The sequence below is a fragment of the Monomorium pharaonis genome, chromosome 8, assembly GCF_013373865.1.
Source record: "Monomorium pharaonis isolate MP-MQ-018 chromosome 8, ASM1337386v2, whole genome shotgun sequence".
NCBI classification, from domain to species: Eukaryota; Metazoa; Arthropoda; class Insecta; order Hymenoptera; family Formicidae; genus Monomorium; species Monomorium pharaonis.
Genome location: NC_050474.1, coordinates 22,220,313 through 22,243,753, shown reverse-complemented (window position 1 = coordinate 22,243,753; position 23,441 = coordinate 22,220,313). Strand labels below are relative to the sequence as shown.

The 23,441-nt window shown below is 39.4% G+C and overlaps 2 protein-coding genes and 1 long non-coding RNA gene across 3 annotated transcripts; 1 reads left to right on the top strand and 2 right to left on the bottom strand.

The window, feature by feature from the left end:
- Positions 1–832: 832 nt before the first annotated feature.
- On the bottom strand, positions 833–18,266 carry LOC105839650. The gene is made up of 2 exons (XR_004964433.1): positions 16,499–18,266; positions 833–5,637 (listed from the first exon to the last, which is right to left on the bottom strand). It is a non-coding gene; the product is annotated as an uncharacterized LOC105839650 (long non-coding RNA).
- Positions 7,866–16,081, top strand: LOC105839649 (DNA ligase 1). Its single transcript, XM_012686107.3, has 8 exons — positions 7,866–8,564; positions 11,318–11,570; positions 11,977–12,264; positions 13,243–13,565; positions 13,756–13,999; positions 14,389–14,596; positions 14,697–14,988; positions 15,055–16,081. The coding sequence occupies exons 1-8, from the start codon at positions 8,394–8,396 to the stop codon at positions 15,214–15,216; spliced, it is 1,941 nt and encodes a 646-aa protein (XP_012541561.2). The 5' UTR covers positions 7,866–8,393; the 3' UTR covers positions 15,217–16,081.
- Positions 18,267–18,560: 294 nt separating the features above from the next.
- LOC105839651 (jmjC domain-containing histone demethylation protein 1) lies at positions 18,561–22,915 on the bottom strand. The gene is made up of 7 exons (XM_012686109.3): positions 22,637–22,915; positions 22,229–22,499; positions 21,471–22,158; positions 21,062–21,386; positions 20,681–20,972; positions 20,161–20,456; positions 18,561–20,014 (listed from the first exon to the last, which is right to left on the bottom strand). Exons 1-7 carry the CDS (start codon positions 22,679–22,681, stop codon positions 19,001–19,003), a joined length of 2,931 nt encoding a protein of 976 aa, XP_012541563.1. The 5' UTR covers positions 22,682–22,915; the 3' UTR covers positions 18,561–19,000.
- Positions 22,916–23,441: the final 526 nt, after the last annotated feature.

Genomic DNA, 23,441 nt, shown 5'->3' with positions numbered 1-23,441 from the left:
AACTACCTTCACTAAAGTGTTACGTAAGGTAATATGCAGCAGAATCTTACGATGGATTTCTAGGTAAACGCATGGCAGCAAAAAAGACTCAGAAGAGCATTAGAATCTCAAAGACTGCGACCAGGCTGACCGCAAACTATCTCGCGAAAATCGCCTTGCGTGCACCGCCAATTTCGCGTCTCGTGCCGGTTCCCAAAGACACGGTTTAATTATTTCTCTCTCTCTCTCTCTTTCTCTCTCACTCGACGTGAACATCGTGAGAAAATCGCTCCACACCGACAAAAAAACGATATTCTTCGTGCTTCTGTCTTCGCGAAGTCAGGAAGTGAAGTGCCGCGCTGGCGATGCCAATACGCCGTAATTATTAGGCGAGGCGGAATACTAATTATTGAGCTTATTAAGGTAACGTCGGTTTTTGCAAAATTATCATTCAACTGGAATATCGAGAGTCGCCCTTTATTTCAGGCATCGTAAAGCACAAACTTATTCCGTTTGTTCCAAACATCATGTGATTCAAATACGAGTTAATGTAATCTGTCGATATAAAGGAAAAGGACGTCTTTCCTTTGCATAAATTTACTCCATGAACAAATTATTCACCATTATACTTGGGAATACATTGTTCTTCGCCGCGTACGTGCCACCAATAAATTACAAGGATATTTATTGATATATTAGCCAAAAGCTAAAAAATTTACAAAAAGTAACAATGCAGATGTAATTGTAATCTTTTATTATTCAGCTTTAAGGGAGATAAATCTAAAGGGCTATTTAAACGTAACGAGCGTCTCCTTCGTCCGTCCACCTTTCGTTTTCCTCTTTTCTTTTTTTATTAGCGGAATTATTATTGCACCGTCGTGTGGACACCGGCATTTATCTGCGGGTTGCGCGAGAAGATATGTGATATCGTCGTTTCAAGGCCGTCGCGAGACTCCACGATAACGAAGGGAATAAATTTTCGGCGGAAATTCTGCGCATAAAATTTCAGAAGATTTATCATTTCACCGCGCTAGCGATTCTCGAATTCCGAAGCGGAATTCTGCTTACGGTGGGCACGTTGTAAGTATTCCCTGTAAAATTGCGAATGAGTTGTTACCGGTGTTTATCGGGCTTCCGGTTGCACGGCGGAAAAAAGGGAAAAGAAAGGCGATGCGAAATGATAATGATAATTGTGATAACGCGACGTCGTTTCACCTCATTCATTTGTCGCGCGATACATCATTATTATTTAGTTAATAACGTAACGACAATTTCCGGTTAATTATGGCATAATAAATATACGTTGATTGTAATACGTCGTTTTGCCGGATTCTCATCTATCAGTGCGAGCGTCGATATACTGTAATTTATTATTTATAATTGCATGAAATTTAATGGCGCCGGTAATAAGACCGTCCGCTGCAAAAGGGTAACAAAAACGATCAGCCACGCGCGACACACGATATCATCACTCTGCGATCTCACATATTAACCACTGTGCGAAATAAAAAAGCGTCTAAATTTCCCTAAAGACCGTTTTCTTATCAAAGTAATGGAATAAATCTTGATTTTTTAAAATAAACATTGTGTCAACTTTTAATCTAAAAATCAACACACAAATTGTATTTTAAATGTATGCCTATTTTTCTCATATAAAACACCTTTCAGTTATGTATTCACTTTCCAAATTAATAATATTACTTATATCGAAACAACATTCGTGTTATTAATCTTATTTTGGTTATTAAAACTGTTTGATTATTGAAGAATTACGTCAAAATCTCCGCGGAGACTTTTCTATTAAAAAATTCTCCCGATTTCGTTATTCAGTTAAAAAATATGTACCAACGACATAGAAACTATGACTTTCTGCGCACACTCACGATAAAAATAACGTGGCTCGTCACGGAAGTGACGACGGCTTCCGACTCAACCATATCGTTTTCACGAGGAAGGGAGGGCGCGTTAAAATGTGTTAATCAGCCATTCGGCTCGAGCGCGGGTAATCAGTTGTCGACGGAAAAATTCCCCGGATGATTAAGTATTCTCGTCGGACATATGCACTCTGTCGTTTCCTTTCCCGGCCCTCCTGATCCACGTGCGTTTCCCTGAAACGACGTCAACGACGACGACGACAGACGTCCCCGCGACCCCTTGGTACCTCTTATGACCGGCAGCCCTTCGCCGGCTAATTTGTCGACGTCGCGACTTTCGACCGCCCCTTCGAGCCGCTCTCGATTTTTTGTGCGAGGAACACGGGAACTTCGGAAATCGTTATGCAACTTTACGAAGGGAAAACGCCGACATTGATGTCGGAACGAAAGTTCTAACTTCGACGAGTATCGTATCAAAAAAAGTTTCGCCATCTAATTCCGACATTGACAATGAAAAGTTCGACAATCCGGTCTCGATGCGAAAAATAGGAGAAGTTTCGCAATGTAATTCTAAACGTTAAGTACAAAAAGATTTCAAGTTAAGATAGTTTCAATAAACATAACTAAATTTCTACAATTTTATCCTAATGCTGCAGTTAACTTGGCATCCGAGACGTTGAACTATATAGTGACTATGAACTATTCGACGCTAATCGTCGAAATGGTCTCAGAATCCAGTTCGCAGAAAGAAAAACCGCATTTTATTCTCTACAGAGGCATCAATTTTTCTGTCAGAGAGCCGCGACAACCGATGACGCTGGCAAATCGCGGGAGTACTCGCGATTCGCGGCGATATTGATTAATTTCTCGCGGACAATCGGCGAGTTTTTCGGACGCTCTTTTTTCCCTACCGCGGGCCATTAGGCCCAGGAAGTGATTATCCGCAACGGGACGCTGTCAGAACGGCGAGCAAAGACGGACAGCGAGCGGACAGCCGGCCGGCGAAATTACCGAAAAACTTGTTTCGCGGCGGACGAACGAACGTACGAACGAGGCCGTTACTGCGAACGCGTCCTCGCGTTTGCCCTCCGGTTGAGAATTATTACCGCCGTGGCGCATCGCCGACGACCACAGCGCGGCATAATATTCTGACAAATGTCTACGAACGCGCCTCGTTATAATAAATTGATGATTCGGACGCCCGTCATCTCCCCGGCGCAAGCCTGACTCGGGACAAAGGAGGAGGACAGAGGAGAGAGAGAGAGAGAGAGAGAGAGAGAGAGAGAGAGAAAAAAACAGCGACTTCCGAAATTGAAGCGAGTAGCTTGACGAGACTCCGAAGTTTTCGCTCTCCGCGGAGAGGAGATCTTCCTGTTCCTCCGCTTGCCTCGTAACCCGCGAAATCGCACGATATCCTGTTACGGTGCCCCGCCTAGTCTCGTTACTTACGTTACCAGCGCTTTCGGTTAAGAGCCTGCTAATTTCGATCAGGGCTTACATACCCCACACATAGCGAGCGAGCCGCCCCGTCGCTCGGCAATTACCATGCGCAATTAACACGCTCCGCTTTACGGCGGAAGAAAGGTCGGTATCTCGCTGGGGAGAGAAACGGCTGATGCTTTTTCCAGTTTGAGTTTCTGCTCCCAACTACCTATCCATCGGCCACCGCGATTATCTCGCTCATCGTCGACGTCGACGTCGTCGTCGTCGTGGTCGTCGTCGTCGTCGTCGTCGTCGTCGTCGTTGTTGTTGTTGTTGTCGTGTGGACGAGATCGTGCAGACCGCCCTGCCAGAGAACTCCTCCCAGCCGAGAAGGAGGGAAGCCTGCCGCGGCCGGCAGCTTCCAACCCTTTGAAGACGTCAAGACGCAATCTCTGTCCGTCGCGCGCGAGAGCGCGAGCAAATCGACTTCCCATACATGCTCTCGCCGGGATAATTAATACTCCAATTTGCCTTCACTCCAGTTCCTACAAAGTTTCTCAGACGCTCTCGTCGTCCGTCCGTCCGTCCATCCGTTCCTCCGTACGTCGGTCTACACGCTCTCGATTCTTTCGGGCGTCGCTCGATTCCCCCCGCGGCAAAAAGACGCGGCCCCGGTGCGTGAACAAGAGGCAGGGGAAGAAGAAGAAGTAGAAGGAAGCGAAGGAGAAGAAGTAGCAGAAGAAGAGACGGGCGTGTGGCGTGCGTTCGTCGTACGGGACGTGTTATTAGCCCGGCACTCTCCTCTCTTCCTCTGCTCCTTAGCTGCCGTCTCCTCCCTGCCTCTATTCGTCTTCTTCTTCCTCCTCCTCCTCCTTCTCCTCCCGCGGCTCCTTCTTTTTTCTTCGGTTTTCTATGCGGGGGCTAGAAACGCGTTTAATTAACATAGCTGGCGTGGCTGCATCCCTCTTCTCTCGGGTGCCGAGCAACCAGTCAGCTTTTACGGGCCATTGCACGCACGATGCACGTATATGTATTACGAGTGCGTGACGCCCTTTTCCTCCGTCTCCTTCTCCACTGTCTCTTCGCCGCGACATATGCACATTCAGGGTTGAAAATGCCGGCTAGTACCATGCGATTCCCGAGAAGATTGTAATACAAAAATCCCTCACCCCTCCGTGAAAAATTTCCCGCGAAAGTCTGAAAACTTTTGGGACAGCGCGTTCGACGTGACAATGAGTGAAAGTGACAGTGATCGAAACCAATTTTATAGAAGAAACTTTTTTAGGAAATTTATAACAGGAAGGCTAATATCTTTTTCAAGTTGAGGTTAAATTTGAAATTAATTTCTGATTTCCGTATACTCTGTGTAAAAAGTTTGATGCTTAGCATGTCGACTATCGAGACAATTCATTCGCGAGAAGAAATCGCACGATCAAAAAAGATAAAATCGCCATCTTTACAAATAGAATTGCATCACTTTAAATATCCCGAGAAAAATTATTTACGAATGTATCAGCATCTTGTAAAATTCGAGGGCCCTTCTGCGAGAAATGGAACGACGGGCTCGAAAATCAGCGAATGGCGAATTTCTTTTTCACCACAGGATATTTTCTTGAGGAGATATCCGACTCGCGTGTCCCTAGAGCGTGGCGAGCCCGCGAGAGTCCGAATCGAGTAAAAAATTTAACGATCCCGAGTGCGCGAATAAGGAACGAGACGAGAGCTAAGGGACGTTCCTAGTGGTTCTTGTGTGAACATTCGTGCACATTGCCTTGAAAGAATCAGCCGGAGTAATGTAGCGGGCACGCAACTCTCTCGCGTATGTATTATGGGAGCATGTGCATCTCGCGGTGCAAGTTGCGTTTTCGTAGGTATTATATCGCAAGATTAAAGGATGCGGTGCGACGAAGTGAGAGAAACAGAGAGAGAGAGATAGAGAGAGAAAAAGAGAGAGAGAGAACTTGTGATAATCATGAAAAGGTATCGTCGCTACATATGCTATTTTAATAGCAAAAAATTATATTAATTAATAGTAAAAAAAAGGCAAGATAAAATAAAATAAAGGCTGCACTACCTTGGAATATGTAGCGCAGATATCCGAGGTATGTAACAAACTAGATTTCTCTCTAGCTTTATCAAGCGGAGGAGCCACCTACCTTGTTCCGGAATTGCTAACACTTCTGATACAACTGCCCGCAGCGAATGATACGACGTACACGTGCGATCCCTGTTGGGTGGAGCCTCAGCATCTCTGTCTTTCTTCCTCCCTCCCTCTCTCTTTCTGCTTTCGTTTATCCTTCGTTTCACTCAGGTTGACGTAGAGGGAAAGACGTTTTGCTCGCGAGCAAAAACTTGGACAGGCCTGATACAAACAAATGATTTCGCTTTTATTTTAGCTTTTAGCTGCAATTGAAAATAACTGCTTTCGTTTCTTCGGAAAATGCGCCAGTTAAACACGTCATCTCTACGGAATTTTGAATAAAAAAATATTACACTGTTAAAAAGAAATGAAAACAGTTCAAAAGTAATATTATTACATTCTCAATAAAAATGTGTGAATTAAAAGAAGAAGAAACAGAAGAAGATTCTTTAAAAAATTAATTACTGATTTCATTCGAAATAAATAATTAATTTTTTTATAATCAGAATTTTTCTAAGCAAATAAATAATTATTCAAAAAGATAGGAAGGATTGCTTCTTCAGGTCTTAATGACAATTTCCAATATATTTTTTGTATCAAATTTTTGATTTTGATATTTGTAAATGCGGAATTCGGGTACGCTCGCTTTTCTCATCTTGCGATAGAGATGCTCCTGTGACTGCATGCGTGCGTGCGTGCGTGCGTGCGAATGCTTGGAACGCCATGTGTTCGTTCGAGACAGCGGATATAACACACGCCCGCCCACGGAAATGCGGTTTTTGACAGATCGCCCGACTAATTCGGTGGTTGTCACCGCGTACGCGCGAGGATTAATGGCGACCACCTAGCCGTACCCGCTGCGAATTCCTCAGAAATTCTTCGCCCCCTCTCTCCTCCAGGAAAGAGCCCGGAAAGCTCTTGCTGCCTAATTGGGATTTTCGGCGATAATGACGACAATAATAGGGTTCTAATTCATTTTGACAACTTTGCGTTCTGCGAACAAGGGAGCAATTTTTTTTCCCTTATGAACTTGACATGACTTTCGACTATTCCGCTACATCCGGAAGATTTCGCGAAATAGAATATTTATTTTGCAAAATGTAAATTATGTTTGTCGCATAATCTGGTTTTGTTAACTTGGACGGATATATTATAAAGATAACGTTAATTTAAAGCCAATGCTATACAAAATTATAGAAAAGTCTAAATGTGATAATTTATTTGTGGAGAGAAACATTATGTATAAATTTAGTATAATTTACATACACACATATATATATAAAATATACTATAATACATTAACACAAAATATCTAAACTTTATGATAATCCACAAAAAATTAATTTTCTTTGAAAATTAAATTATTATTTACATATTATGTTATTATATTTAAAAAAGTAACATCAGTCCTTTCTGTTATGTCTTGCTCTCTATTGTTCTCTTACTGTATCGATATGAAACTGATAGCGCGATCTCTTGCTGATATTCGAAACTAAGCGAGTTTAATTTTATAGTTCGTAAAAATGATCTTATCACTTTACGATAACTTCAAACTGGCATTTTCATTCCACGTTTTTTACGTAGTATATATCTTTTTGAAAACGTCTAAATATTTATTAAATAGAAGAAATATTGTAATATTTTGATTTAGTTTCTCCCAAAATTATAAAAATTCTGAAAAATTATTTAAAAGATTAAAAAAAATGTTAATTAAAAAAATTGTCACATATGAACTATTGTCCACATTAAATTTGAAAAGCTTAACAAACTATGTTCTTCTGCGTTGCATTTTGTATTGCATGTAGACAAATATGCAATATAAAAAATTGTGTAACATTCAGGAAACACAAATAACGCGATAAGAAAGAATATTAAATAATATATTCCTTCACATTAAAAATATATTTTAAAGTTACAAAGGCTTTTCACTTGAGTAATCGTGCTTTTGTCAAAAATATCTTCAAATCACACTTAAACCATACGTAATTAATTTCGATTACTCTATTGACGCATGATTCAAAGATTATTAATACGAACGTGTATGATCCTCTCTCAAAAATAGATCTAAACGGTAAGAAATAGAATTTGGACTTAAGACAAATTTTATCTGATGACAATAGGCCTGTTCTTTTCTGACAAGGATATATCGGAAAATCTTAAAAGTTCTCTGCCATTAAAACAAATTTCATTTGTTCAAAGTGCTTCTGGGATTGGGAAACTTGTCTGACCCTGAGGATTGATCGACCTTTGTGGCCATGCAGTCGCGATCGGCGCTTTCATCGTAAACTGACACGGAATGCGTCGTAGGACGTCGAAGCGGAGGTGGTGGAGACCTCGAGCATATCGCCGAGGGCGTCCTAGAGGAGAGGAGGATCATCTTTCTATTTCGGACTCGCGTCTCTCGATGACGTCACATGGACGAAAATATCGTACGGTTAGGGAGGTGCAGTCCGCCTGTTGCGCGGTCCAGGTCTTGATCTTTCCCGAACTTGCGCAAAAATTCTCGACCCCGCCGTGATCCGTAGTCGTCTTTCTAACTGAACGAGAGAACGAGGAAAAAAGAAAGAGAACGCGAGAACGCGGTAGTCACTTGATCGGCGTTCGCACGTCAACGATCGAGGATCTTTCTCCGGGAAGGTGCAGCCGCACAGATAGGAAACTCCTGTTCCCGAGACGACGTCTCGCGAGAAGTAGGTCGCGCCAGAGATCTCGCCCACGCATGATCCCCCCCTATCGCAGTCTTATCGGTCCAGGAGTCCGTCAGTGACGCATCGTGCACGTCCTCGAGAAGATCGTCGTCGAAGAACAGAGTGGATCCCGCGTTCATCCCGCGGGCGACAATTGTCATCGATTGATACGAGCGAACGCGATCACATCCGCCGTCCGTCAATTAAACGAGATCGACGCATTACGTTGTTCCTAAGGGTAAAGGAGCAGGATTTATTCCCCATCGTAGTGAGAGAGGACGCTGAGCGAGGATGCCCGGTGCCGGTGGTCAACCACCGCAAAGGACCACCTTCCGACCGCCGTGGGTCAAGGATGGTCCGAATCCGCTGCCAATGCCCACAGCGCCCTGGACCCTCAACTCTCGCAGGGATTCTAAGCCGAAGACCGAAGAAGTTCCGGCTTTCGCCCAAGTCACCTTAAAGGTGAGTGAAGAATTTCGAAAAAATCAATGCCATGACATTATCTCTCTTTTTCGTAAGATAGACTGTTTGATAGAAGATCAAAGTAACTTCTTCAAGTTCTCCCGTTTTCGTAAAATGATAAGAAATTGAAGCGAAAAATTGGGAACTTTTATCAATAGAAATTTCTTGTAGCTATACAAATGTAAAGTACGCTTTTTGCGGTGCACGGTATTAAACTATTTTTAGCAATTAAATTTATAAAAAGTTTATTGTATTACAATTGAAACGATTATTAAATAATTAAATAATTTAATTTTTTTTCTCTTTTTATTTTCGAATAATGATAACTTTAATAAAGATAAAATAATATTTTAAACAAGTATACAATCAACGATATTGAATAATTCTATATAAGCATTTCTTTAAGTTCTGAAAAAAATGAATCAAAGCTATTTTACCGCGCCAAAGGAAGCGCGTTTTAAAGAAACAATAGATTTATTCAAATTTGAAAATTGTGGCATCTATTTGCGCCGAAAGCGTATAATATATTCTGTTTCCAGCGAAGATAGGAGTTGCAGCTTCACTGTCTTTTTCCATTCAGATATTGGGTTTCAAAGTCAGCGGACTTCGTTGTACTAAGCATGATATTAATAGCCGGCGTGGGTGTCTTGCAACGTGTAAGCGCGATAAACATTTTGGGTGGCACGAAGTTCCACACGTTCTGTTGTATGCAAACAGTGCACTTTGATAGTTTCCCATTTTACAAACACGGTACTGCAAGAGTTCTCTTTAAAAAATTCGAACAATAGTCTAAGTAAGACTACAATAAGCATATTTTTTCATCATTACAGCAAAAGTGGTTATAATTTAACCAAAATGTTAATTCTCTTAGATGATTAAACGGATTATTTGCAAGTTAAAGAAAAGAAATGCGTCTGCAATCCATTATAAAATTATAGAAACTTTAATAAAATATTTTATAAGATCATTTTAAAAATGTCTATATCTGCAATTACTGTAGTACTTATTAATTTTTCTATAGCATATTGTGTTGAAAGATTGTCGTGTAATTATTTTTAATCTTCTGGCGACGGTCCAAGTAAAATTACTGCAGAGAATGATATTTAATATATGTATTCTGTCCAAAATATATACGTAACACTTAAAATCGCAAAAGCGTGTAAAGAAAATTTGCGTGACTCGACATTATGTCGCTGTTCGTTTTTCGTGTATGTGTAGATCATCAATAAAACAGATTTAATTTAGACTGCAAATTCATCATTAACTGAGCTATATTTCGTTACGCTAATTGCATATTTATTAAATCTTATCATCGTAATATTAATAAAAATATAAAATTATTTGCAAATTTTCAGATCTCTTCTGCAATTCTGAGATTTAACAATTCTCTGTTTAATTTAAAATCATCATTTACATCTGTTTTATTATTATTAATATTTTTGATGATATCAAACGTTTTAATCAGATATCTAACAAGATATTATATTTAATTTTGTTAATATTTCATCTTATTGCATTTATTAATCACAGTTAATCGAATCATTGCAGTTACAACAGAAGAAAAACTGTTATTTAAAAGAAACGCAGCACACTGCAAGTAGTTCATGGCCGTTCGTTAAAGTCTTCGGACATTCCGCACGTGTTTGTCAATTGCGATTTCGTTTTCCCGAGGCGAAAGAAAGTAAGGTCCGTCGTACGCGTACTCGCCTCTGGGTCACGATTATTTAAAGAACACGCGTTTCTATTTCAAATGGCTTGCCAGCTGCGTCTTCCGCCAGTTTCTTAACGCATTTATACCGCGATTTCGCATGAAGCATAAAAATCACGTCGCAACGTCACGGATATATGTTGAAAGCGATTTCGCGGATGAGTAATATTTTCGGGCGAGCAATTCTCGTGGGAACTAGAAAAGATGACAAAAAGTCTTAAGAATCGAGACTGACGCGAAAATTGAACGGCGATTTTACGAGAGCCACTTATTTCAAAAGGTGGAAATCCTATGTTGATGACGATCAAAACTGGATAACGTGACATCTCGAGTGCGAAATTCAATGCGAATTATTTAAAGCCAACGAAACGAACTCCTCGAGACTTGCCAAGAAAATTCTTTGGATTTATTTCTCTCTCTGTCTGTCTCTCCTCTGTTTTGAACAATCAAGAGGAGAGAAATGGAGGGAGAACGATTTTTTTTCTATTTTCTATCAAGGCTACTTTACGTGAAACGTGCGACGATTATTCTTTCGAACTCTTCTCAATGTAGTTCGCGGTTCTAGAAAAAAAACACATCAAAATAAAGATTACGAGAAATTTATTTACGCGTCACGAAAATGTCACAAAACGTAAACTGTGAAGCGAGACAAAACTCCGGCAACTGCAAAAACGTAAACTCGATGCGTTATATTGTGATGAAATTCTTGTTAATAAAGTGAAAATTTAACATAATTTTAATAATTTAATGAAAAGTGTTGAAATATGTAATAAATAGAATGTATAATAAAATAATAATAAATATGTATATCTTCTAAGATCAAAACCAGTAATAAAAAAAAGTATTATAACTTAAAAAAAATATTAATTATCACATACAGATTATACGTGTAGCGTATTATTATCTGCACGTATACACATAAATATTTCTAAGGTTAATAAATGTTTTGATATCACTGATTAAAGAAATTAAAATAAACATTCTCATTTTGCTCGTGTAATTAATGCTATAATCAAACAAATGTTTCCTCCTTTCGATCCAACAGAGTGTGCCGAAACCCGCGGAACCGGCAGCACCTTCATCAGATGGATTACCACGTAAACAGAGCAAAATCACGATAGTACCAAAGCAACCGAATAATGAAAAGACCCCGAGTAGCCGACCGGTGCCAGCGAAGCGGCGCGAGAATGGACGACAGGAGCCAAATTCGAAGCCGCAGCTTGAACGACAGATCCGCATTGATAGATCTCGATCACGGGGTGACATTATACCACTCTCGAAGAGTGAGAGCACCACAGGTACGAGCGATGATGATTGCTATTCCTTCCCGTAGATTATGTTATTCATCAAACACTTAATCCTTCCAGTCATTGAATCATTACTGTGAAAGTAGAACTCTTTTTTTCTTGATTCTCAGAAAACAAAATGTGTGTGTAACAATATAAATTTATAAAGCATCACAATTACTGAAAGGATTAAATATAATACACATTCGCAACAGAATCCTCTTTTAAATTTAAAGAAACTTAGAATAAACTTATAAAATAAGCAAAATTAATAAACACACAATTTTATATCACTTGAAAATCCCTTAATTTTGTCTATTAAAATATTTTTTCTGTGCATCCTATTTTAAACACAAATAATGACTTTAATTGTAATGTCACACTATGATAATAACGAAAATCCTCTCTGTGTGCTAAGGTGCACCAACTTTATCGAAGAGCTCGTCGCGAGCGAACTTTCCACCACCGCCACCTCCGCGACCGCCGCCACCACCCCCCAGTCGTACGATTCTCAAGGACCTGCCGCCTCTCAACGAAAACCAAATGGAGAAGCTGGAGACATTAAAATCTAGGCCAAGGAAACGGCCGGACTGGGCTAGCATGATGAAAGAGGTCGAGAGTGGCAAAAAGCTCCGGCACGTCAAGTGTAACGACCGGAGTGCACCCCTGATCGAGAGGGTGAACAAAGTCACAGCCGATCCAGCAGGTGATCGTCGAAACCTCTTCGATCCTCGTCGAGTGCCTACGGGACCGTATCTTCCCCCTTTGTAAAAAGTGTTTTCTCTTTAAGAAGAGAAGCCGTCATAGAGAGAAACTGACAGTGCTTCGCGGAGCTTCTTCTCTTCCTCCGCTTTTTTCTTTTCCGTGAGATCATTTCAAGGGATTCGGCGACGTAGTACAATCGATCGGATGCGCAAGCAGAAATTTCGATTAACATAATACGTCCTGCCGTGTCTCATTTGTAGCGCAAATAGCTAGCAGTATTGTTCTGTCGCTATCGCCCCCCTCCCCCCAATGTCCCTAAATCACATCTACCTCCGTCGATAGACGAGCCACCGTTTATCCATTGTTAAACTGTTGGACTAATTAAATTGTTAATTGATTGCTATTGAATTAACTGGTGTCTTCATGTTTCTCAATGGGTTTACCGATATCCCATTCCCCCCCCTTTCTCTCTTGTCACCCAAGTGAGCAGTGATCTCTCATTCATCGAATCAATGTTCTCGACAAGAAACGAGAAAGTCATTCAGAAGCGGATAACTCGTACTAATTAAAAATACGTGCATCAATATGAAGCGTAAAGTATCAATTAATGGTTCTCATAAAATTCCACGTGACACGTTCATCAAGCGAAATGTTCTATTGAGCAAGTATTTCCTTACTTATTTTCTAGCCAAATTTAAAAAAGTAAAACGACAATAATTATTAGCAGTAGTTATGTTTCAATTTTTAGTATCTATCGATAAGATTTCAAGACAAATAAAAAGTGCGATTTATTCTGTTTTTAAAACTTAAAATTATATATTTTTACGTTATGTTGTAATTAAATTTTTTGTCTTTTTTGTTGCTACAAGATGGCATATTAAATGTAAGCACTTTGTGTTCTTTATTAAAAAACAATGCAATGAAGTGGCAACAACACGTATATATATTTTTATGCTGATTGATTGTGTCTCTTCGCCAGGCAAAGCCCACTTCGTATTCGAATCTGAAAAGTCGAATATGCACAATCAACTGCTAAAACAGATCCAGCAGGGCGTGAAGCTCAAGACTGTAAAGACGAACGATCGTTCGAAGCCTATGCTGGAGGGATTGAGGAAATTCCGACGACAAATGACCATTGAGGAACAGATACAAAAAGCTGAGGAGGCTCCAGTGGATGAGGACATTCAAGATGAAATGGATGACATTGATGCCGTTAGGGATGATTTGCAAAGTACTAAGCAGATGCTAGCGTTGGAACTTAGGAACAAAGAAGCCTTGGAACGAGATAATAAACGATTGCAGGTAATTAAAACTAGATATTTGATGTTTTGGGAACTTTTAATAATTTACGTGCTTATTTTACTTAAAGCCTTTCGTAATCTTATTGTTAAACAAGATAAACTGTAATGACTTGCTCGGATGGGGAAAAGATTAAAAGGTTAAATAAAAAAGCTAAAGAAAATAACTTCTTATGGGATAATTTCATGTGCAGGCGAGAATTTTAAATCTCGAAACAGAAGTGGAACGTTTAAAGTTACAAAAGAATGCCCAGGAAAGCAAGCAACAGGACGAGAAACTCACGGAATCTTTGAAAAAGGAAGTGCAACAAGCGAGAAAGGATGCAGAAAAAGCAGAGAAAGAATTCGCTACTGCCGCCGAAGAAAGAGATAAGGCTAAAAACGAGTTAGAAGAAATGAAAAGAATGTATGCAGCGCTAGAAAAGCGTATGAAAGCTGGTAATTAAAAGTATTCGCTTTACTAAAAGTTTTATTAAACGCTTTATTAACATTTTTGCATTAATCATGTTTTTATTTAAGCTTTCTCTAATCATCTAAAATTTGCTTTTTCTCCTCTCTAAAAAGGCATGTTATTGATTTTGTCATCGCTTTTCCGCGATGCTGATTGGTCGTTGATTGCCAAGTTCGTTGGCGCTGTGACTTGCTTTACTCGTGTTTACAACGTGATTTGATATAATCCCACATTGATATAATGCTTGCATTAATCATTTCTTCGCTTCGTTTTTTCTTGCTTTGCTTATCAGAAGAAGAGCTTACGCCAATTAAAACTGAGCCGATGGTGGAATTAGCAGAAGATTGGGAAGACGTAGGATGGTACAATGTTACAGGAATGGCATTGGCTGGTTGTCCAAGCGCGAAGGACGTAGCCAGAATCGCGACGCAAAAGAGCATAGACAAACAGGATGTTCATAGTACGAGCGAGGAGGAAGAGGAGAGCACAGAAGAAGAAGAGGAAGATGAGGACCCTAAAGCTGCAACGGAAAAACGCGCGCAAAGAGAGCTTAAACTTCTTAAGTCAAAAATTAAGAATTTCAAGTGAGTGCGAGATCTCGAGATCCATTCAGAGCATAATGAGCAATTATATCGGTAGCACATTAAACAATACAGAAAATTATATAACGAATTATCTAAACAGGGACAAGGCTGTGAACGCTAGAAAAGAGAGGCACGCGCTAAAAGAGCAGATCAAACAGCAACAGAAATTACTAGCGGAAGAAAAGAAAAAATACAAGCAGCTGCAGAAGCAAGTTGATAAAATGGCGAAGCTGATGGGGGATACCGACGACGACGAAGAGGAAGTGGAGGAAGAGGAAGAAGAAGAAGAGACGGAGACTGAGGAAGAGTCAGAGTCTGAGGAATCGGAGGAAGACGAGTCCGAATCTGACGACGAACAAGCACCTATCGAGAAGCGTCAAAACATTTTGCAAGTGAGTTACATTGCTGTTACAAACGAAGATATCAATTGCATTCCTAAACATCTATTTATTTTTCAGAAACGCGTGAAGAAGCACGAGGGACGACTGGCATCGTTGAAAAAGGGCAATTACTTGTTGAAAGCACAAGTAGACAGGATCAAAGACACTTTGATAAAGCAGCGAGAGGATAGTATCAGCCTGCAGGAGGATCTTGATTCTGTCTTAGCCGAACTAGGTTAGACTAAATACAGCGTAAATCAAGAATACAGATCTGTTCTTTGTGGCTGAATTAACGTACATTTGTTGTACTTAAAGTGAAACAGATACATATATTTAAAATTTGACGAAAGCGTGCGAAAAGAATTTCACTACAGTCTACAGGTACAAAGAACAAATCTTATTTCCACATACGGAGATTGTATTGTATACAAATATGCACCACGTATACAAATATTACATATTGAAAATATAGACAATTGTATGTTACACATATAATATTTTTTAATAAATTCTTATTGACCGAATGCACAATTTCTCATAATAGATTATTGAGAAATATGTATAAATCCACACAGCACACATCTTTCTGAAAGATATCTTCTGTCAGATATCTTTTAGAAAGCTTTCTGAAAGATGTGCTGTATGGGAAGTAAACGCTCTATAGATGATATTCTAAAAATTTAAGAAGTAAATGTTTAACATAAGAACTTTAAACATATTTTGGTGCTTTGAATTGAGTTAAGTTATAGGAAAGTTAATTTTTTCCCTTTAAATATGATTTATTTCAAGTACACAGAAGAAACATCAACTTTAGAACATTTACGAGATGAAATAAAAAATTGTTTTTAATTATGTTATGTTGACAGCGATAATTAAAAAAACTACTAAAATATGCTAGCAAAATTTGTCTTCCATGCAGGACATCATAAACTATGCGGACTATGTAAAGTATGGGGAATATATTACTCTTTGTATGTTACTTTGTGTTTTTATCATCACGTATAAATTAAAAGATGTCTTTTTTATTTCAGAGAAGATTTTATCCACGTTGGATGAGTCTGAATAGATTTTAAATACACAATAAGAAATAATTGACCTTAACAGATTTTTGTGTTACATTTTGTTTTTTTCTCCTTTCTTATCTTTCTTCCTTTATTCATTATTCGTTATTATTTTATTGAAAAATATACAAATATAACTACATAAACCAAATATTTATATAATTTCACATGTAATATATGAATTTTAATTTATCACCCAAATTTATCTAGTACAGTATTGTCTAGGATTTGTAGATCCAATTTGTTTATTCTGCCTGCAACTTTATTTGTCTTTTCTTTCTACCTGATTCTATCTCTCAACCCTAAGTATGTTAGATGTGCTGTATCTAGTTTTACTATGTCCATAGACAGTACTGATGTAAAACAATCAATGAGACGCGAGCGTGCCACAAGCAATTAGTATTGCGAGTAAATAACACGTGAATAATAAGTGAATGTCATAAATATCAATAATAGCTTACTCATCCTACGGTCATTCCGTCGTCGTTCAACGCCTCCCAGATAGACTTCGCCTCTCATGAATTCTTCGCGGTTACTTCTCCATGGCATTCACACACTCGATCTTACACGCACTAATTACCGAAATGCAATAAATTGCGGGACTAATTGCGCAGGCAAAATAAATCCAATTATTTGGCGATTAAACGGAATTCGTGACACGGCTTTGTTCTACGACGTTTTTACAGCGACAGCTTCACGTCGGAAACTTTACCGCGCGACACGACGCGAGTCAGGTTAAGGTTAAGATGACGCGAATAGGAATTAACCGTCCATACATGCATTTCCGCGGATACTTCAATCGAACGCATGTTTTCTTCAAACGTGTGCGTTCAGTCGTGTGCATCAGACGAAAGATTAAGATCAATTTAATCGCAACTTGCTGATATTAGAGTCGGCGACTCGCGACAGTCGCGACTAGTTCCGCGTTTTTTAACGATCTGAAGTCAGCTGCAGCGCTTCGACCAATGAAGTTTCAAAGCTCGACGCGGAATATTCAAATCACTTATTCGATCATCTAACTACATCTCATAAATTCGCAAACACGATAGTATTTCAGTGAACATGGTATATTTATATACTTTTGTTTATAAATATTCTTTCGTAAAAACAAAATTGATTAAACATACATTTTTTTTCAGCAAGAACTTGACGAATTTTTCGAGCAAGATTGCATTTTTAATTTTAAGTTACAGAATTTCAACTAGAAAAATTAATCTAGGGAAAGAGAAAAATTGATCACCTTTTACAAATCAAAATTATATTTGGAAATTAGAGACCGCTATTGCTCTCCATGGATTACATGTACTATACATCGTGGCGATTTCGTTTGCTGATGAAAATTTGTATGATATAAAAAATAAAAACGCGACTTCCGCTCGCGACAATGTTTCCAGCGCAAAAGATAGCGACACGCAAAATTTGTGAGAACGCAATATTTGCCACCGTAACGTCTTCTTCAAAATATTATGATACAAATGATATAATGATCATGACGAATTTGTTGTTTAACATGTTAAAATAGTGAGAAGAACACAATTTGACGAGATGTACGATGGCACTTGAATCAATACGTGATTCACTCATCATTTTTGCTATCTTTAGATGAAATTGTAAGTGGAACATTTAAAGAGACAGAAAGAAAAAGAAAGGTTATAACTAAAACTGCATATACAAAAAAAAAGTATTATGTACAGTGGTTTGCACGGAATATCACGAGATGCAATTTAAGTTGAAAATAAAAATACGAAGCATGTACATACTATCTTCGATTATCACGTAAAATCACCGAACTAATGCTACAGAGCGATACAGTCGATTTACATGTTTGATGCATGTTGCGAATAACAGTATACATGTGTATGTGTGTAATTACAGAGATCATTTTTTGCGATAAATTCTTGGTTGAGATTTGTTTAGATACTCGTGCGAAATAAATACTTTCAAGCACAATTTCTATTTTCACAACCTATGTGAAAAATACTGTTTGTGACTAATGTAAACAATGATCCAATAGGATTCTTACATGCCATCCATTTTCCTATTTACTCTTTCAAATTTAATATACGATGTAACCTTTGCAACCTGATACTACACAACGTTGAGTAAAAGTAAAGAAAAAGTGACATACTCATATATTTATTAAATATTTAAAGTATGAAAAAGATAATAAGTCAAGAAATATTTTCTTTTTTTAAAGAATTTTTTGCAGTTTTAAAATTTACATAGAATGTATTTTATGTAAAATAAACGAAAATATATGTTTATATACTGTACATGCATATGTATACTTTATGTATATATTAATATATTAATATATACGTATATACATTAATTATGTCTTACGTATATGCATGCAAATATTTCTAATTATTGAAAGTAGTTTTAATGTTAAAATTTAAAGTAAATTTCCCAAGTTAAATTTTAAAAGTGAATAATAAAACTTTATGTTCTCTTTAGTTAATTTAATGGAGCTTTTGAGTTTGAGCTTTCTAAAGATATTAAAAAAATTTTTTAATCACATTAAATAATAACACTTCTTGATATTTACAGAGACTCGATATCCAAATAAACGTGTAAGTTTTAGGGACATTCAGCGATTTTGAAAAATAAAAAATATTTAGAGCATGTCAATGTAAATCACATGATCAAAAGATATAAGTATTTGCAATAAGAAAAATGAAAAGAATAAGAAATTCAAGTTGCGAAGGAATCAATTCTGTTATAATTATGTTTGGATTTCTGTCGATAAAAATGAGTATTATCCCGATTAGAAATTCTATGCTAGTCAGGTCCTTTCTGTCGCATTACAAAGATGATGCCTTCAGATTTTCTCATGTAAAATAAATAATCGCTGATTGTAGCATGATGTATTATAGCTCTAATTCTTTGCAAACGGTGTTCTTACGCAACGATAATCGGATTGCACTGAACAATAGTTCGCGTATGAGCGTCACGCCACTCTTTCACGTGTCCATGAATTCGGTTTTAACTTTCTTCTTCTCCTCCACCAACTTAACGTCCGTCACATGTAAATTATGTTCACTCTTAGCAGCAAACTTAATAATAGCTTGCGTTGATACTTGGGTCGTGTGTCGTAGATCCAGGCGTTTTAACGTCTTACATTTTGTCAGATGATCGAGAGACGTTTCGGTGAGCAACTTACAGTTGGCTAAGTTCAATGATGTCAGGTTTGATAACAATATGAGGTGTGCTACTCCAGAATCAGTAAGTCTGCCAATCGAAGAGAGGTCTAAGGTTTCAAGATCTGACAGATTCTGGACTATGTATCTCACTCCTCGATCCGTGAGATCACATCCGGCTAAAGACAAATTTTTGAGATGTTTCAATCGCGATGTCTTGTCAATAAGACCGGGCCTCGAATCCGTTGGCGAGTCCAAGATTTCTTGTAAAACAGCGTCAGTCAAAGAGGTAACATAACTTAGATTTAGTTTTTCTAGAGGTGGACAGCTGCAACTCTTCAAGGCACGAACACTGGCCCAATTACAACCCTGAAGGAACAATGTTCGTAATTGCGGTAGTCTACTGAGCAGCCAAGCTAATTGCATCTTATTGATGTTGGTCCAGTCCAGTGAAAGATATTCGGGTTGACGTCGAACAATAGCCGTCAAATGTAAGGAACGAAGATTATAGTGCGACATGTCAAGTTTCTTCCACAGACTGGGATCTATACTGTATCTCGCCCAGGTACGGCAAACCAAGGCACAATTAAGCAAATCCTTTATGCTGAGGAATCGAAATACTGCAAGTATTGCTGTTTGGTTGTACGCCAAATTTACACGTTCGTCTGGTTCGCCATCCGTTTCTTGAATGGGCAGCGGCGGCACCGGCCTAACTACTACGTGCGGTCTCACCAAAGACCTACTGCTTGAGGCAATCAACTGCATAGCTAACTGGGTGCGCTGCTGAGTCATTCTCTGTTCACCTTCGGCTGGCTCTCCGGGTGAATCGTTCCACGCCTGAGACAAAACGAAAGCACGCGAAATGTATACAGCATCGCTCTATACAATGCGGCTTATGCTATCTAGAGATTCAATTGTGAAACCCAAGTATTATTTTATTAGTTACAAGATAAGATTTCTAATATCTTTGTAAAAAAACTAACCTCGTTGGGATCGAGTCTCGATTGTTTACTTGGTGTCATAGCCCGCTCGGAATCCGTGGTCGGTGCTGAAGAAGCTGCGCTAGACACAGATAATTTTCGTGTGCGCCCTCTCTGTTGACGTGGCCGATAATCCAAATTTCTACCTCGCTCGCAACATTGTGGGCACTCCCAACTATTTGGTAAATCATCATTCACATTTATCTCTTTGAGGTTCAAACCTATACATTCTGGATGTACGATGTCGAAACAGATTGAACATTCCATCAAAGTAGATGGTGTTGAAGGGAAGGATTTACCTGTAATTATTCAATATGATTTAGAGGAAAAGAGTACATATAAATTACATATATAATTTCAATCAAAGATTATAAAAGTTTAAAAAAATTTAATCTACTAATGTAAAATCATAAAATTATTAATAATAATTATAATAGTATAATAAACCATTTTGAAATATGTAATTCGGTAAATATTTTTTAAAATTATGAGTATTTCTTAATTAACTGCAAATAGTACACACCCGTCAATGGCGCAGGAGGTTGTTTCCAGCCATCTAAATGACAGACTTTACAAGCTGATGTGACAGGAAGCATAGGTCTAAGACATTGTCGCATAAGACACGTTTGCTTAGCACGACCACTACCTCCGAATTTGACCATATCTTGGCAAAATACGCATTCTCGACAGTCCTGTCTAGTACAAGCTTCACATTTCTTACACCTAGTGCGTCTTCTGCGTGGAAATGCTCTTTCAGATTTATCCGAGAAATGTCTCATTTTTACAAAACCTTTTCTTGTTGCTCTCATTCGCTCCTAAAAAAGAAATCAGAGTAAAAAGGAATTACACAAGAGATATTCAAACGGTTTTCTGTTTCAATTTATATGTAATGAATGATAGATACCCTGTCGGCGATGCTCAAAGGTGGTGGTGGTGGTAACACAGGATTGCCCGTCACAGCCGATTCTGGATTATCGTGTCTATGCTGCTCTACCAAACATCGAACGTCATGAATAAGAGCGATCGGATCGCGTATCAAATCTGGGACATTCTTCTTTGTTGACGGCAATGAATGTAGATACATCACTATAGCTTTCAAACCATGTAACTCGAACTGTGTGATATGTACGTGCTGAGGATGCTGCGGGACTAAGTGTTGCCGCTGCGATTCGGATATATCTAAGTGACTTCTACCCAAAAGCACGTGCACATATCTTTCGAGGACATACCTGTGAAAGTGCGCAAGTTTTTGCAATATTCAAAAAGTAGCATATATCGTATGTAATGGTACAAAATACAGTGTTCATTCTTACCACAACATTTCTGTGAAGAATGGATATCGGAATTTCTGTGGTACTTTTGTATGCTCCTCTACTTGCGCCACTTTCAATTGCTTTTCTATACCAAAACTATGAAGGAAATTTCCACCAAAGACCAAGGAGTCTTGAGGAGTATATACCGCATGTATCCAACCGGTCGGTATAAACAAAGTCATACCAGCTGTTAGAGTTATCCTGCCGCATCTGTCTACCATATCACCAAAGAATACATCCGACTGTTTGCCACTCAACACCCACTCTTGATAGAGGCTCAAGTTTTTTTCAGTTGGTGGAATCAGCCAAAAGATCTTGCCACCACGCAGAATGTGATACCACACACTTGTACCACCAAAGTCGACATGGAAGTCAGTATAGCAACCTTTTACCGACATTAGACAGTACTTCTGTACTTTTGGATACATCATGTCCTCTAGAAGATTAGTAGATTCCACTTGAGAATCTTTCAGATGCCTTGGCCACACAACGTCCACCCAATCAACCTGTCGCACCAGTGCAGGTGACTGTACATAATTCTCTAACTTGGTATGACTAAATTCTAATGAGATCACATTCAATAAGCGTTCCTTATTGGGATCCTCGTAATACTTTTGCCACTCCTTCATGGTCATATCTTCATTTTTCTGAGTATTAACGTCCATAACATCTAGCACTCTCTTAGATCCTGTTGTACAAACGTTATTATTAACATCACATCGAGCGACGTCTTTCTCTCTCCTACACCTAAAACTTACCAACGCAGGTCCTGACATCGTTGACGGAGAAATTGGAGCTGGGAACTCGCAAGCCTAGACCAGATTTGTCCTTAAATAGCAGTGGTATTTTCAGACCATGCTTTTGCAGATACGTCAGATTAAGCTCTGGCCCAGTCATCTCGCGAAAGAGGCCGCTCAGGTCATACTTCTTGCCTTCGATCTTCTCCTCGAGCTGAAATGTTCTGCGGCCCTCAATTTCCTCGTCACCTATGGTCCAGTCGTCCGTGTACAGCTTCCTGGTTCGCTCGCGCTGTAAGATGACACACGCGTGATGATGAGGTAATACGTAGACGAGACCGGCCGGACGAGGATCAAGTAATCACACGACGCGGCGCGTCGACGTCGGCGGCACGGCCGACGCCGGATTCGCGCGCGTTCTTTGTTTACCAATTGGCGCCTCTTTGGCAGCGGCGGAGCGGAGTCGTCGGCCATTGCGGACACGCAGCTAGAAACGTATCACCGAAATCTCATCGAAGTAGAGCGTCACCGCAGCGAAGGCAATGCAAACTCACGACTAAACTCACGTTAACACGACCGCACGCGATTCAGCGTGTATTATTTACATGTTAGGCGCGACGCGCCAGTGACGCCGCGGAAGCACGTTCCTCGCCTGAATGTACGCTCGTAGAACAGCAACGCCATTTTCCTGCCGGCCAGTGCTGCCAACGTATCCGTTTCCCTCCCCGCCCTCCTGCCTCCTGCTGCGCGCTGCGGGGTCATGCGATTCCGAAAGTGCGCGTGCGCGCACGTTTCTCGCCGGATCGCGAAAGGAGCACGGAAGCCGGATGGAAGGTGTGAACTGGTGTGAACAAAACGCTGGAAAGAAGTATCGCATCGCGCCGAATGTGCTGTCGAAATATTCCGTAAATACGCGTCCTAAGTTGCGCTCGAATAACCGCCAGAAAATGAAATCTCCCCCGTTTTCGATTTTCTCTCGTTACCATTTCTCATTGTATATTAGCAATTCTCGTTTCGAATTCTTTGAAAAGGGTAAGAAGTACGTTAAACTGAGATTAAAACTAATCTGCAATAGAGTAAAATCAAGAGAGGCGAGCGAAGTAAGGATGTTACTCTAATCGAGGGAATTGTTTTGCCGATGCGATGCCGTTTCGCGCGCGCTGCGGCAGACTCGAGAAGGTTGCGCCTGCGCAGACCGCCATATTGTACGCGTCACGTCGCGTTCGTTGCCGTC

What these genes read in the sequence shown, in the direction of transcription:
- LOC105839649 (XM_012686107.3), top strand. Translation starts at nt 8,394, where the DNA reads ATGCCCGGTGCCGGTGGTCAACCACCGCAAAGGACCACCTTCCGACCG. An exon ending in AGAAAAGCGTATGAAAGCTG is followed by an intron (nt 14,000 to 14,388) that starts GTAATTAAAAGT and finishes ACAATGTTACAG; the next exon opens with GAATGGCATTGGCTGGTTGT. An exon ending in AGCGTCAAAACATTTTGCAA is followed by an intron (nt 14,989 to 15,054) that starts GTGAGTTACATT and finishes TTTATTTTTCAG; the next exon opens with AAACGCGTGAAGAAGCACGA.
- LOC105839651 (XM_012686109.3), bottom strand. Translation starts at nt 22,681, where the DNA reads ATGGCCGACGACTCCGCTCCGCCGCTGCCAAAGAGGCGCCAATTG. An exon ending in ACCTCCTGCGCCATTGACGG is followed by an intron (nt 20,457 to 20,680) that starts GTGTGTACTATT and finishes GAATAATTACAG; the next exon opens with GTAAATCCTTCCCTTCAACA. An exon ending in CGAGACTCGATCCCAACGAG is followed by an intron (nt 20,015 to 20,160) that starts GTTAGTTTTTTT and finishes GTTTTGTCTCAG; the next exon opens with GCGTGGAACGATTCACCCGG.